General features: G+C 43.2%; 1 protein-coding gene across 1 annotated transcript in view; it reads left to right on the top strand.

Annotated features, from left to right (window-relative positions):
- Positions 1 to 16,779, top strand: part of LOC130923191 (uncharacterized) — a 117,158-nt gene extending 100,379 nt beyond the window's left edge. Inside the window, exons 3-5 of the mRNA XM_057848707.1 lie at positions 595 to 743; positions 6,679 to 6,806; positions 11,241 to 16,779. Of these exons, the coding sequence (XP_057704690.1) occupies positions 595 to 743; positions 6,679 to 6,806; positions 11,241 to 15,094 (4,131 nt within the window). The 3' untranslated portion in view covers positions 15,095 to 16,779. The remainder of the gene's footprint in view (positions 1 to 594; positions 744 to 6,678; positions 6,807 to 11,240) is intronic.
- The last annotated feature ends 431 nt before the right edge of the window (positions 16,780 to 17,210 follow it).

Genomic DNA, 17,210 nt, shown 5'->3' with positions numbered 1-17,210 from the left:
TGTGTTGCAAATGTTGCACTGAGCTGACTGGTCATTAATTTTTGTAAAGTTGTGCCAAACTTTTGAGCACCACCACACCGTGTCCATGGTTGTTCAATTTTTTTCCGCTCGGCGGCCAGGGCATCGAAACATGGAATCGAAATTTTAAAATTCGAACGGTTCCAGGAGCATCGGCGTGTTAGAACCAAATCCCATCAATGCTCAATGCCCAACCCTAATCCTCAGAACCCTTTTTTCGATTTTATATGTATGTATGAGCTGTGTAGAGCATATAGGGCTGATTAATTAATTGTCGACGTATTGTTGCTGCAGATTACGACCTATTCATATTTAAGTAATTGCCTGCCATTGACAACGATAGATGACCAATTCATTTAAAGTTGGAGGACTGTCTGTGAATACGCATGTTTCAGTGGCAGCTGCCATCCTCTGCTAGTCAAAATGAAAAGGATGCTTAGCGCTGTCCATGGCAGCCATTATGTTTAATAAGTTGCCTATTAAGGGTTAAAGTGATGTCATCACGATAATGATGAACATTGTGCTGCTTACCATTACGGCGATGTCGTGCTAAGAATGATTCTGCTTGGATTTCAGCGCTTGAAGGAGCTGAAGCATCGTGAGTTCTACAGGGCATTGGCCTGCAGGAGGCGAAGGGAAGAGCGCAGGGAGGAGCGGTCGCTGAGAAAGAGGCTCCAGCAGGAGCATCCTCATCATCATCATGAGGACAAAACTGAAGAGCACTGGTGAGGAATACAAGTTATGTTAAAATATCTCAATGTGGCACTTTTTTTTTTTTTTTTTACATTATTTTTCATAACCTTGGATGCCTTTTTACCAAGCATGCATGACAATTTAAGTTGAAAATGCCCAGCATGTCTTTTTTGGTCCTCTTGGCTTGGGTTTCTCCAAAAGTTGAATTCTCATCAAGTTGACTTGATCAATTTTGAATATTAAATATTTAAATTTGAGCTTTTTGCTCTAAATAGCTCTTGGTGGATGTCGCAACTGTGAGATGTTTTTGACACATCACAGAGTCGCAGCCTACAATCGCTCTTCAATGACACCATGCTTCGCTATTTCACTCTCGACACTCCCGCTTCAGCGGGGTTCCGTGCGCGGGTGCACGGAGAGAGTTGTTTTTCAATTAGGAGGCAAAATGCTTAGATATTCCTTATTGGACTTAAGCAAATATTCATTCACTTGATGCCAACACACTCATACGGTGTATCAAGGCTGGAGGTCATACTGCAGAGGAGATGTGGTGACAAAAAAAGTCGAACGAGGACCTGGCGACGAGGCTACCTGCTGCGGGCGAGCAAGCGAGCAAAGTGCTTCCCAAGTCCGGCTAGATGGCGGACGGTAGCAGGCGGTGGAGTCAAAGGGGGAAATAAAAGTGACACAGACAGGAACTGGTCACGTGACAAAGTATTGTAATAAACCAGAGCAAATGCATATGTAAACAGTGGTGCCTCGACATACGATCGCATCAACATACCATCCTTTCGACGTTCGACATAAAATTTGACTCGTCATTTGTCTTGACGTATGACAACATGCTCGAAATACGATGAAGTTCATTGTTTTCCCGCAAGATGGACGCACGGAGATTTTCTTGTGAAAGAAATCAACATGAGTCCCAAGAAGGTTAGTGCAGGTGGTGAAAAAAGGAAAAAGGTGACGCTTACCATTGAAATTAAGAAGTAAGTAAGTTAAGGTGACGATAAAAATGCTTTTAATATTGCTCATTTTATCATGATCTATTTGTTTTATATGTGTCTTATTTAATGCATTGGTTTAATTAGACAGAACACAGCTCACCGTATCCACATGCACCCACAGTCTCCTCCTCATCAGTCTCTGTAAGTTAAAGTGGCAATAAAAACACTTTTTCAAATTTACATTCAATATTTATGTTATTATTCCGATTTGTATTTATAATTCATTTGTTTTGCTATGTGTAACGGCCCTTTCACACTAGCATCAGCCCATAGTGAAGAGCGGTCCAAGGCAAACGTAAAACGGGAGGAGCCATGTAGCCCGATGTACACGCTGTCAGGAAGTGAAAAGTGGCAAGCAAATTTACTATACTGTAGTCCCAAGCTACAATGTGTTTATTTGTTTTACAAGAAAACAGCAACTTTTCATATTTCAAGGAGTAGCGGGCATTATAATAGCAGTGTAAAGAGTTCTACCAGTTTCAGTGAGAAGGTGAATAGTTTTTTTTATTGTTGTTCGTGAACTACATTTCCACACAAACGCAAATCAAGGTACCATTTAGCTTAGCAAGTAGTGGTATGACAGTCATTTTTCGAGTGTCCCAGAGCTCGTGAAACTTTTAAAAAGTGCATTTATCAGGGTTTCGTCGGCCGTTGTTTGCGTATATTCGTCTGCCGTAACAGCCTGATAACACAGATATAAATATGCATGCCCATCTGCTATTGGATGCGTTGTTGACGTCAGCGCGGCGGCGCTCTGAAATTTGAGCAAAGCTCTATTTTGGGTCCTGTCTCTCGGCACAAATTCATTCAAATTTGCCGTTCCGCACAAAATGGCCGCTCACCTCTCATTTCCGCCAAGAAGTCACCTCCCACATACACAATGAACGGGTTGCCGCTGACCCCCCTTACACTAGGCTGTCGCTAGTTTGAAACGGCCTTAATTGTTTTTAAAAATTGTACCTGCAGCATTTTTTAAGGATTTAGCATAAGTTTTTGGGCTGTGGAACGAATTAACTGAATTATTCTTGTATTCATGTATTCTTATGGGAAAATCCCGCTTCACATACGACCATTTCGACTTACAAACCAGGTCCTGGACCGAATTAAATTCGTATGTAGAACTACCACTCTAGTTTTAAACTACTGTATTTTTTGGACTATAAGTCGCACCTGAATATAAGTCGCACCAGCCATCAAATGGCCAGCGAAGAGGAAAAAAACATAAAAACTCACACCGGAGTATAAATCGCATTTTTGGGGGGAAATTTACTTGATAAAATCCAACACATAGAACAGATATATAGAGAACAACATACTGAATAAGTGTACAGTATAATTTACATGATGCATGAACATCGAAATGCGAATATACCGTCCTCACCAGGACGCTACGGCTCGGTCCTGGCTATACAGCGAGCTAAACTCCCAAATAACGATGCTGGACGTCTGTATAATTTGCTGAATCAATTTCGTCCTCAATACCAAAGAGGTTAGCATCAACATAAATAAATGATAATTAGCTGCTATTACAGCAATGACACAAACGGTTAGCATGCGTTCGCTAGCATTAGCACATCGTTTAAACAACCACACAACTGGTTCTAGGTGTCCGATCGCGGGTGGAAAACACACAACAACAACAACAGAAAAAATGATACACACAGGCGTTGCCTCTGTAGGGATAATTTACAAACAAACAGTGAATGTAGGTTCGTAGCTGTGTTTCTCTCTCTCTCTCTCGCCCACTCGCTCAGAGACGCTGCGTAGCTGTCCGTCTGCCTTTCGCGTGTGAGCGCTGTTCTTCGCGTAAACAAGTGCGAGTGTGCCCCCACTTGGGCGTGAAAGTGCCACAAACTAAAAGCATGCATTTCAATATAAAAAAGTCAATAATACAATTGAACAATTATTGCCAAAGGCAGAACGCGAACATGGCCATAGCTATTAAGAGTTATTCAGATAACTATAGCATAAAGAACATGCTAACAAGTTTACCAAACCATCGTTGTCACTCCAAAACACCAAAATAACATGTGAAATGATATCATAATGTGTTAATAATTTCACACATAAGTTGCTCCTGAGTATAAGTCACACCCCCAGCCAAATTATGAAAAAAAAAAAAACTGTGACTTATAGTCCGATAAATATGGTACTGCTTTCCTGCATTTTTATATTGTATGCTTGGTGCAGCTCAGTGAAGAACCAAGAAGTTGCCAACTCGAGATAGCTTTTCTCAGTGCTGCTCAGCACTCCCGCTTTAAGGGGGGTTGAAGGAAGAACAAAAAGGGCAGGTACTTAAAAATATAGGCATGGTGTGACGTCACACCATGAACCATTTAAAAACATACAATTTGTAGAAAGATTTACAGTAACTTGGCAAATGTGATTGCAATCAAATAAAATACCACAAATAACACACTTCAACTACGCCAACCTTCCATTTCATGCTTCAAACAGTTACAGTGGGGCAAATAAGTATTTAGTCAGCCAATAATTGTGCGAGTTCTCCCACTTGAAAATATTAGAGAGGCCTGTAATTGTCAACATGGGTAAACCTCAACCATGAGAGACAGAATGTGGGGGAAAAAAAAAAAACAGAAAATCACATTGTTTGATTTTTAAAGAATTTATTTGCAAATCATGGTGGAAACTAAGTATTTAGTCTATACCAAAAGTTCATCTAATACTTTGTTATGTACCCTTTGTGGGCAATAACGGAGGCCAAACATTTTCTATAACTCTTCACAAGCTTTTCACACACTGTTGCTGGTATTTTGGCCCATTCCTCCATGCAGATCTCCTCTAGAGCAGTGATGTTATGGGGCTGTCGTTGGGCAACACGGACTTTCAACTCCCTCCTCACCCCGTGGCGTCAAAATGATAACAAGAACGGGGAGCAAAAATCCCAGAACCACACGGGGAGACCTAGTGAATGACCTACAGAGAGCTGGGACCACAGTAACAAAAGCTACTATCAGTAACACAATGCGCCGCCAGGGACTCAAATCCTGCACTGCCAGACGTGTCCCCTTGCTGAAGAAAGTACAAGTCCAGGCCCGTCTGCGGTTCGCTAGAGAGCATTTGGATGATTCAGAAGAGGACTGGGAGAATGTGTTATGGTCAGATGAAACCAAAATAGAACTTTTTGGTATAAACACAGGTTCTCTTGTTTGGAGGAAAAAGAATACTGAATTGCACCATACCCACTGTGAAGCATGGGGGCGGAAACATCATGCTTTGGGGCTGTTTTTCTGCAAAGGGACCAGGACGACTGATCTGTGTAAAGGAAAGAATGAATGGGGCCATTTATCGAGAGATTTTGAGTGAAAATCTCCTTCCATCAGCAAGGGCATTGAAGATGAGACGTGGCTGGGTCTTTCAGCATGACAATGATCCCAAACACACAGCCGGGGCGACAAAAGACTTCATAAGAAGCATTTCAAGGTCCTGGAGTGGCCTAGCCAGTCTCCAGGTCTCAACCCCATAGAAACTCTGTGGAGGGAGTTGAAAGTCCGTGTTGCCCAATGACAGCCCCAAAACATCACTGCTCTAGAGGAGATGTGCATGGAGGAATGGGCCAAAATACCAGCTTGTGAAGAGTTACAGAAAACATTTGGTCTCTGTTATTGCCAACAAAGGGTACATAACAAAGTATTGAGATGAACTTTTGGTATTGACCAAATACTTATTTTCCACCATGATTTGCAAATAAATTATTTAAAAATCAAAAAATGTGATTTTCTGTTTTTTTTCCCACATTCTGTCTCTCATGGTTGAGGTCTAACCATGTTGACAATTACAGGCCTCTCTAATATTTTCAAGTGGGAGAACTTGCACAATTAGTGGTTGACTAAATACTTATTTGCCCCACTGTAATGCCTCTTTAACATGAAAGTAATCATGTTACTATGTGACGCTGAACATTTTCAGTTCCAGTGTGGCAGTAATATTATTGCTTAAAAATATACGTGTTTAAAACTTTTTTTTACGTGAAAACCAAAGTTTGTCAGTCCTATTCTCTTATCCACACTGTGGCTTGGTGAAATATCCTTTAGCAGTCCAATACAGCCGTGGTCTCCAACCCGGTCTTCAAGGCCCGCTGTGGTTGCAGGATTTCATTCCAACCAGACAAATGACAACACATTTTCACTAATCTGGTGTTTTACAAGTGCAATCAGTTGATTGCAGTCAGGTGCTGCTTGTTTTAGCAGACGCCTCATTGGTTCAACTATCTGTGCTGGATCGGCAGGAACAAAAAGCACGACCCACAGCAGGCGTTTGAGGACAGGGTTGGAGACCACTGCAATACAGTATAAGCAGGAGAGGGAATGTGACAAAAATGCACCGCCACACGAACACGAACACGAACAGTGGCTGTGCAACAGAGGACCCGGTGTGAGTTTTCAGAGCGCACATAAACGCAACCCACCCCTTTTCAAGCCGCGAGTCACAACCGGAGCGCGCCCACGCAACAAGAACTCCAGCCTCTGCCAGGAAGTAGTCCCTCAGGACCACATCAAACTCTTGAAATCCATGCATGAAGGCGAGAATTTCAAAGCAGTTTTGCGGAATACGCCATCAACACTTCTTGTGCCGCAGAACAAGATCATTAAGGGTGCACTGGCTAAGATTGGAAGGCACATATGGACAAACAATCATCATCCTCACATACTGTACACAGCTATGGACAGTTGAAAGTCTTGAACAAAACCAATTTAGCGAAAGTCAAAATTCAAAACGTGAACCTCAAATGCGCGAGACCTTTATGCTAACCTCTACTGAACTGTGCAGCATTGAGAAAGTCATGTCTCATTAAAAGAAAAAGCAAGTCATGTTTCGGCACTGCTCTGCAAAGATGCACTGCCGACTCTGTAGAGCGAGAGAAGAGCCAAGCGTGACCAAATTGATTTCCAGCTTTTGCTCTCTTCCTCATCCTTATCCTTCCCCTCCCCTCTACCAGCGCTCCGGGTTCCGGCCCCATGTTCCGCTCCACTACTGTGGCCGTGGAGCCGGTGAGTGCGATGGAGAAATGGAGTGACGCACGTGCCGACAACAATGGCAGCGAAGGCATCAGAGCACTGGGAAGAGGTAAGAGTATTTTGTCCACTCGAGTCGCTTAAAAACTTGATGGCGGCTTCGTCACTATCGATGAATCACAACTCAAGGTTCCAAAAAGCCTCCCATTTTACTCTGCAATACTTGGACAAGTTCAGGCGACATCGGTGTAACACAGATATGTCCAAAGTCCGGCCCGGGGGCCAAATGCGGCCCTGGTCAAATTTCATCCGGCCCCAGCCTCTGTCCTAAAATCAATAACGTCTGGCCCGCACACAGACTTAATAAATTGGTCAGCAGTACTGCTACCAGCATATGAAGTAGCTTACACACTAAATGCTGCTCCTCATTTACCCACTAAAAGGCAGCAGCACTCTAAGCAACATTACCGCATGTGACCCTTTACTCCCAATTTTCTAAAATGATGACAATCAACAACAAAAAAAAGAAAGTTGACTGTCACGGCCGACGCTTCAAGGATAGGTGGAAATTGAACTATTTCTTCACTAAAATATGCAACAACTGACAAGACCCAGCTACGTCTCATCTTCAATGCCCTTGCTGATGGAAGATTTTCACTCAAAATCTCTCAATACATGGCCCCGTTCATTTTTTCCTTTACACAGATCAGTCGTCCTGGTCCCTTTGCAGAAAAACAGCCCCAAAGCATGATGTTTCCACCCCCATGCTTCGCAGTGGGTATGGTGTTCTTCGGATGCAATTCAGTATTCTTTTTCCTCCAAACAAGAGAATCTGTGTTTCTACCAAAAAGTTCTATTTTGGTTTCATCTGACCATATCACATTCTCCCAGTCCTCTTCTGGATCATCCAAATGCTCTCTAGCGAAGACGGGCCTGGAGGTATACTGGCTTCAGCAGGGGGACACGTCTGGCAGTGCAGAATTTGAGTCCCAGGTGGCGCATTGTGTTACTGATATTAGCCTTTGTTACTGTGGTCCCAGCTCTCTGTAGGTCATTCACTAGGTTCCCCCCGTGTGGTTCTGGGATTTTTGTTCACCGCTCTTGTTATCATTTTGACGCCACGGGGTGAGATCTTGCATGCAGCCCCAGATCGAGGGAGATTATCAGTGCTCTTGTATGTCTTCCATTTTCTAATAATTGCTCCCACAGTTGATTTCTTTACACAAAGCGAAGAGTGAAAAGTTACAGAAAACATTTGGCCTCCGTTATTGCCAACAAAGGGTACATAACAAAGTATTGAGATGAACTTTTGGTATTGACCAAATAATTATTTTCCACCATGATTTGAAAATAAATTCTTTAAAAATCAAACAATGTGATTTTCTGTTTTTTTTCCTTCCACATTCTGTCTCTCATGGTTGAGGTTTACCCATGTTGACAATTACAGGCCTCTCTAATCTTTTCAAGTAGGAGAACTTGCACAATTGGTGGTTGACTAAATACTTATTTGCCCCACTGTATGTTGTGAGAAATTGAAGCAACTTGAAGCTAATTTATTTCACACTAGTATTTCGCAAGAGCCCGAGAGTCGAAAGAGAATCAGGTACGTATTGGCAAACTCCAGTCTAGCTTTTTTATGGCTCTGTGTCAGAAGTGGGGTCTTCTTGGGTATCCTACCATAGAGTCTGTTTTATTCAGACGCCAACAGATAGTACGAGTTGATACTGTTGTGACCCTCGGACTGCAGGACACCTTGAACTGGTTTGGATGTTGGTTCTTTATCCACTATCCGCACAATCTTTCGTTGAAATCTCTGGTCAATTTTTCTTTTCCGTCCACATCTAGGGTGGTTAGCCACAGTGCCATGGGCTTTACACTTATTGATGACACTGCGCACGGTAGACACAGGAATGTTCAGGTCTTTGGAGATGGACTTGTAGCCTTGAGATTTCCCATGTTCCTCACAATTTTGCTTCTCAAGTCCTCAGACAGTTCTTTGGTCTTCTTTCTTTTCTCCATGCTCAACGTGGTACACACAAGGACACAGGGCAGAGGTTGAGTCAACTTTAATCCATTTTAACTGGCTGCAAGTGTGATTTAGTTATTGCCACCACCTATTATGTGCCACAGGTGCTGTTGATTAGACAAATTAAAGAAGCATCACATGATTTTTCAAAGGGTGCCAATACTTTTGTCCGGCCCATTTTTAGAGTTCTGTGTAAAATGATAATGATTTTTAAAAAATTTTTCATTCTGTTTTTTTTTTTTTTTTTTTTTTTTTAATTGCAGGTGAAATAAATGAAGATATTACTACCAAAGCATTTGTAATTGCAATCATTTTCTGGGATAAATTGAGCATTATCGACAGAATTGCAGGGGTGCCAATACTTTTGGCCAGCACTGTAGGATGTGCTTCTGTAATGTTAACGCATTTCGATTATGAGAAATGGTTGGTCAACTCAGACGCTTTAAATTTGTTGAAAACTGATTGATTTGAAAACAAGTGCAAACAAAAACCCGATTTAGGGCTAGCCAGCAGGGACTGAAAACCTTTCTTACACATATTCACACCTGTGTACAATTTGATGTCTTCAGCATGCTTTGTATTTAATATTCATGTTTTGAGAATGTGGGAGAAAGCCAGAGTACATAGGAAGAGCCCACGCAAGTGCATTTTGGTTGAATTTCAAGTCTCCTATATTGACAAACTCCTACAAGAGAATTTTCCCAAATGAGCGAGGAATGAGAAGCAGGCATCCTACACAGATGTAGTGCCAAAAAAATGTACCTGTGCAATCTCATGTGGGACACGGTGTTAAAGTTTGAGAATCATATCGAAGATTCTCCATGAAAAAGAAGATGCGGAGGCCCCTGATTTGCTCCTGGCATCTTAAATTCTATCATGGATTAAACAGCCAGGAATCAATTGAGGAAACTTCCTGTCACACTCTTGACTTAAGTTTGTTGTGGAACGTTTCCTTGCCACTAACAACTAGCAAACACTAACGTTGAATTTGTTTTATACCACGAGGGACTAATAGTGATCTGAATTTGAAGTAGTCACAAAATGAGAAACCGATTAAAACAATGTGACATTGCATACCGTTAAATGGTGTATCACAAGTGTTCAGTGAGGTTGTTTTGATAGAATTTTAGTGTCAGGATTTGCAAGCAGGCAGGTGGTATGGACCCAAACGCAGGAAAAGGGCAACGAGGCAGATAGACCGTGCAAAAAGTATTTAATTAAAGCCAACAAAATACAAAGTACAAACAAAATGACCGGGGAATCCAACAACTGCTAAACAAAAGTCAGGGTACTAACAAAAGACTGGTATAAAAAGACTTAGTAAGGCTGAGGAACACGAGGGCTACGACGTAGAAACGGGCAAGAATTGAAACCGACGTGAACATGCACATTGACATTGACAATGACACAACAAGGAGTGAAAAGAAACTGGGAGCTTATATACGCATACAGACAAGGGGTAACGAGACAACCGAGGAACAGGTGGTTGACACGGAAGGACGCAGGTTGGAGAATACACTAGGAGCAGGCACAACAGATGAAATCAATGGGCAATCACAGGAACACAGTAGGAGGGAACCAACACAAAACCTAACATTTAGAAGGAATTCTTTTCATCCTGTTGTGTGGGTAAAAAAATAAAATAAAACAAATGAAGTGTATCATCAGTGGGTGTTCTAAAGAAATGCCAAATGATTTATCACGCATAACTGGCACATGAATATTCAGAAATGTTCACCAAAGTTGTTCCCATTTTCTTAAGTGATGGAAAATGGAGTTTTAAACATGATAATATCCCATGTCACTTGCACATGAATATTCAGAAATGTTCACCAAAGTTGTTCCCATTTTCTTAAGAGATGGCAAATGGAGTTTAAACATGATAATTTACGAGGGCGAACAGGAGGATGTTTAGAAGATGCTTGGGAAAAGATTTAGGGTGAGGAGGAGGTTGAGCAAATAAGACACTTTGGGGGAGTAGAAGGCTTAGCTAGAATAGGAGGTATAGGCAGAAGACCAGTAAAACAAGGAGACGGGGAGGCAAGAAGATGAGGTTTAGGCTTTAGGAGAAAGAACAGGAGATGTAGGGGGAGGAAGCATTTTTTTTAACAATTTTCCCATTTAATGTAGCATCCTCGTCCCTAAATGACTAGTGTATTTTAAGCGCGTCCCTTCGCAAGTCCATAAATCCTGAGATCGTCAAATAAATGCCTGGCAGCTCGCTGGCGGCACTACAAAACGGATCTACAGAAATGGATATTACACGAGAAAAGAAAAGGCACTTTTAAGTAAGCCTCACATTCATCAGCGCGCTTATTTCTCCTTGAGTGCGTCCCACGCTCATAAATCACATTGTGATGTGTGATGAACAACAAAAGTGATGCCCAACAGCCAGATTGCCAAATCCCTGCATAACAGGCTCGAAATCATTCCATCCTTTTTGTAGGAATAATTCTGCCTTTTTATACATGTAAATGTAAGCTGTCTTGTAATCCTCCATGTTCTTCTTTTTCCTCCTAGATCCTCAAAGCTCGCTGCTCCTTCCTCTGGACACCGCACTGGGAAGCCGACTCCTGAGTGACACACGGTGGCCATACCAGCAACTTGATGCCAAAGCCATTACATCAGATGACATCACCAGCAAAAATAGTGATGCGAGCCAAAGCGGCGCCTTTAACAAGCTCCCCTGGGCCACAAGTTTCTTAAGTGACACCATTAGGTCCAACAAAATCCCCGCAAACAACGAAAACAAAACCTCCCTCACCAGCAGAGGGCGCCCGGTTTGCTTCTCACTGCCTAAGAGGAGCTGCGTTCTCCTCCACCAGTCGGCTGCCATCTTTATACAAGCGGGGCGGAGCTCACGAGACGGCAAAAAGACAACACAAAAAGTGGATGCCAAAGTCGCACCGCAGTTGTCAGCCACACCTTGTGTCCATGCTTTGGCCAGCGATCTGGATGAAAATATGAAAGCCACCTTGTCTTTATGTAACCGCCACGATGGGACCAGAGCCCAAGTCCACGTGGGAGGTGGGACAGTAGCCCAAGACACGGGTGGATGTAAGAGTGGAGCAGTAATCACTGGTGGAGGTTGGATAGGAGCCCAAGGCGGAGGGAAATGTGGCCTTGGCGCCAAATTTAGTGGTGGATCTGGAACTGAGGTGCAATTTACAGGTGGTAGGCTGACTGGAGTCCAAGTAACTAGTCGAACTGGGACAGTAGACCAAGTCAATGTTAGGGGTGGGGTTCTTAACAGTGGTCAAAGTGAACCCATAGTTATTGGAACACATACAACTGGTACAAAAGGACCTGGGTATGAAGATAAAGAAGGTAGTAGAACTGCTGCTCATGATGATTGCTACCGTGCGCCTAAAGCCCAAATCACTATCAGAGGTAATACCAGAGCCCAGGGCTATAGTCAAACTTTGACAAGCACTGAAGACACCCAAGATAATGGTGAAATTAGGACTGATGCCCAACTAATATGTCCAACTGTCATACGAAATGGAGCTGAGGCTGTAGTTAGCCGTGGACCTGAGAAAAGAGCCATCCATAACTATGGTAGACTCAAGACTGGAGCTCAAAGTAATAGTCAAAGTGAGGGACGGAAGCAAATTGTTGTGAGATGTGGCACTCGAGTCCAAGATCAAGGTAGAGGCCACCAAGACTTTGTTGGTAGTGGTAATGGAGCTGAAGGCTGGGTTGGATCTGGTACAAGAGCCAAAGTTACTGATCAAAAGGGGACAGAAGTCCAAGACCAAGACAGGCGTAGGACTGAAGTTGCCCAAAATGGTGTTGGTAGTACGATTGGAATTCTAGAAACAGTTCTAAATAGAATTGGAACGCAGTCAAGCAATGAGGGTGGGACTGCAGCTGATCATTATGTGACCAGCAGGGGCTCAGCACCACAACCAACCACTTTAGCGTGTCAAGGTTCTTGCTTTGAAACCTCTGCTAAAACTGACTTTGTTCAAAAGCTTCATTCTTCCACTCCCATTGAGCTCCAACAATCAGGACCAGTGAACCAAGCCAAAAAGTTGAATCCAGAACAATCATCGAATTCACTTCTGTGCCGGCCCAAGGAACCCTTTTGCCCTGTCCTCAGCCGTGATGGCAAACGCATCTTGCTGTGGCCCACGGAGATGGTCCGCTACACCAAAACGTCGCCCTCGCTGTCCTATGGCGTCAACCCGCTGCTGTATGACTTCCGAGCGCACGCAGGCGGGCAGAGAGAGGTGGGGTGCAGAAGAAAGCCATCAGTGATCAAACACGCCGGCTGCCAACAGAAATGGGAAAGCGGTGGGGGAAGCACCGAGGTGAAGCCAGATGAAAGTCTGGATGAGAATGAAGGAGGACAGGCGGGAAATCCTCTGCAAGTTGCGGACCGAGACAAAGGTGGCAAAGAAGTCTGCGCTTTTCCAAATGCCGACACATTAAAAGCCACCCGTGTTGGATTGAGAAGGAGGAAAAGAAGAAAAAGGGGAGGGGTGAGAAAGAGGGGTAGAAGAAAAAGAGGTGATGAGATGAAGACGAAAGAGAAAGGGAGGAAGGGGATAATAACCGGTCTCTGTGAGATGGTGAGGCTCAAAAGACAGGACACCGGAACAGAGGAAAGGCGGGAAAAGCGGCTATTAAGTCATCTGGCAGCGCGGCGGATGCTCACAGGCCCCGAAAAAAGAATGACAGGGGAGGAGGAGAGACGGGTAGCAGAGAATGACGTGCTATTAAGTCGTCCTTCCACGAATCGGTGTAATCGCTCGAAGCAGGTGAACGCGGAGGACGGCCTGCATCAATGCCAGCAATCATCCTCCAGGTGGGGTCCCGCGTTTACAAAGCCCCTCTGCGGGAATGCGTCATGTAACGCGCCGATTAGCCCCGCTATCAAGACTCCACGCTGTCCCGCAATCACGGCCGACCCTGCCGCCACGGACAAGGGGCCGCAGCACAAACATCGAGACGGAGACGAGCGAGGGCAGGAAGATAAGGACTGCGGGAATCTGAGGGAGATAAGAGCTCAGGAGGCGAGAGTGTGCGAGGTGGCGATTAGCAGCGTCTCGTCCCCCCGCAGAGACGCAGCATGCGAGCGCCAAATCCATCTCGCACTGTCTCAACACGCGGAAGCAGCATGGGATGGAGCGATTAGCCCCGTCCCCCTTTCCTTTAGGGGCCCAGCATGCCCCCGCAGTCAAACTGCAGTGGAACATAATCGCTCCTCTGGCGCACAAAAGACAGAAAGCGAGCTGTGCGTCCGATCGGAATGCACAAACACGACACCCGTCTGCAAGGATCTTTCACAGGAAGTGAGAGGTAGCGAAAAGCGGAAGTGGACAGATAGTCCAGAAATAAATGCTTGGAAGAAATGTAAACAAACACTAAACAGGACTGCTGTTGGCTTTGAGTTGAGTAGAAATTTGGTCACGATAGACACAAGACAAGGAGATGCGAAGGAGACGAATCCAAGTCCCTTCTCACCTGTTAGGACAGATAAAGTTTGTCAGGATACTGACAACGATGATGTTGAGGTTTCCTCTGTTGCTGAAAAACTCATTGATATGCTTCCTGGGAATGCTACTCACAAATACGCCGCTCAAGATGATGATATCAACAAACATGAGCCCCAACACAGCAGTGAGGAGACAAATCCAAGCAACTTCTCACCTGACAGGACAGAAAAAGTTGATCAGAAAGATGCGAGGCAAATGCCTCACCTTGATGACATCACGGGTCTATTTGGTCCCCACTGTGTGGCACCCGATGGGTGCTGTCCATCACATGACAACATCCAAACAATTGACTCTGTTGATGCTAAAATCATCCATGTGCCTCCAGAGGCTTTGACTCATGAGTGTGCCACTCATCATCACATACTTGAGGCCAAACCTCCTCACTGTGAGGTTGGCAATAGCGCTCAGAATTGTCAGAAAGACAAAATGCCAGACATGTCCTCAGCGAAGGATGAGCATCCATCCAGGAGGCTCCATGAGGGCAAGACTCTGGAACATATTTACCCAGAAAAAAGACCTCGTCTATCCCATGGCTTCCCGCAAGGGTGCCTACCACTCCAAGGTCCTCTCCTGCTCCCTCCACCTTCCTCCTTCACCTTCCATCACACCATCATCCAGCATCACCTCTCTCTGATGCCCCCACCTCTCCCTCTCCCCTCGTTCCCCCACCTGCTGCCACGCTTTGCACCCCACCCCCTCACTCTAAATCCTCCACCCCCACCCCCACCATCTTTCTTTGCCTCGCCACCCATCCATCTCCTGGACGCTCCGTATTCCCTTGCGACGGAATTTCACCCCATGTTGAGTAACCACCACCCAACCCTCCTGGCGCCACCCCACCCTGCGGCCCTGCCCCTGCAGGTGTTGTTCTAGCTGCCATGCTGGAAGGCTTGGGAGAGACTCAGAAACAAAAGAGTAATAATGACAAGTTATTTGCTGGCATCATTCACTCGTTGCCTCTAGCTAATCACTTTACAATGAACCCGCGTTTATTGTGTGGGATAAGTTCCAGGTGCACCCACTACCGATGAAAAATCTTCAATAGAAGGACCTAAAATTCATTAGTGCAAGGGTGTCCAACCTTTTTTCTCTGAAAGGGCCAGCTTGAAATCCTTCCACTGTTATTTGTTAAACATCAGAATCGGGTAAGAAAGATAGTTTTTAAAAAATTATTAACTAATTTCCTGCCATTGACGGTGATAGATGCCCAATGCATTTGACAGGTAGGGTTGGCAGCGATCGAACATTGGTGCCAGCCCTACCTGTCAAAATGGATAGGACGACAATGGCCGCCAATGGCAGGAAAACATGGTAACTCAATGCCAGCCTACCTAGTTGAAATGAATTTGATTTCTTTGGATTTCAATGGCAGTCAATGAGTTATGGGCTACAAGAAACAAAATAATATTTTTTGCAATGTACATGTACATTTACATTAACTGTACTGAAACAACCTTTACAGAACAAAGAGAAAATGACCAGCGACAGCTAAAAAAAAGTCAGGAACATCACAACTAAGGCTAGGTTCATACTACAGGTCTTAATGCACAAATCCGATTTTTTGCCATATCTGTTTTTTTGGCGTGCTGGTTCAGACTGCCTTTGTCCATTGAGACCGTTCAAGTATCACGCATGGCACTAATTCGCAGTCCGAGATACGCTCAGCAAAGAGACCTGCATGTGCAGAAGCATCAAAATCAATTACATATGCGACATGCTAGCTTAGGGTGACCATATTTTGATTTCCAAAATAGAGGACACTCAACCCGGCCTCAAGATACTTGAATTTTACTCGAAGTTCACTCAAAGATGCCTATATCATTTCAATATATTTATAGTGTGCCCCTCACTCTGGATGGAAAAATGCAGTTTGAAAAAAAAATAATGACTTATAAAAAAAAAAAAAAATGTATATTATATATATATATATATATATATTAGGGCTGTCAAAATTATCGCGTTAATGGGCGGTAATTAATTTTTAAAATTAATCATGTTAAAATATTTGACGCAATTAACGCACATGCCCCGCTCAGAGAGATTTAAATGACAATATAGTGAAATGCCCACTTGTTAATTGTGTTTTGTGGAGTTTTGCTGCCCTCTGCTGGCTCTTGGGTGCGACTGATTTTATAGGCTTCAGCACCCATGAGCATTGTGTAAGTAATTATTGACATCAACAATGGCGGGCTACTAGTTTATTTTTTGATTGAAAAATTTACAAATTTTATTAAAACGAAAACATTAAGAGGGGTTTTAATATAAAATTTCTATAACTTGTACTAACATTATCTTTTAAGAACTACAAGTCTTTCTATCCATGGATTGCTTTAACAGAATGTTAATGCCATCTTGTTGATTTATTGTTACAATAAACAAATACAGTACTTATGTACCGCATGTTGAATATATATCCATCTTGTGTTTTATCTTTCCATTCCAACAATAATTTACAGAAAAATATGGCATATTTTATAGATGGTATGAATTGCGATTAATTGCGATTAATTACGATTATTTTTTAAGCTGTAACTAACTCGATTAAAAATTGTAATCATTTGACAGCCCTAATATATATATATATATATATATATATATATATATATATATATATATATATATATATATATATATATATATATATAATGCAGACCCATAGAAATGTAGTCCAGTCAATACACATACACACAGTAGGCTATATGCCAACTAAACATTTTTATAAATTACTATCACAATTGTCCTTGACAAATTGTTATTCCCATTCAATTGATATTCTCATTCAATGTTCTAGATTGCACACAAACAAAAACCGAAATAAACTGACAAACTATTGAACACAATGTTTCCAAACGTAGCAGTTCAAAACTACGTTTCCCATAATGCCTTGCACGGTTTAGCTTACTGATAGCTAGCTGAGGCAAAAATCAAACTTTGCTATAAAAGTTTACAATCATCGGCAGCGCAACAATGCGACACCAAACGGGATTTT

The sequence above is a fragment of the Corythoichthys intestinalis genome, chromosome 10, assembly GCF_030265065.1.
Source record: "Corythoichthys intestinalis isolate RoL2023-P3 chromosome 10, ASM3026506v1, whole genome shotgun sequence".
In the NCBI taxonomy this organism is placed as follows: Eukaryota; Metazoa; Chordata; class Actinopteri; order Syngnathiformes; family Syngnathidae; genus Corythoichthys; species Corythoichthys intestinalis.
This window is presented reverse-complemented; position numbering and strand designations above follow the sequence as displayed.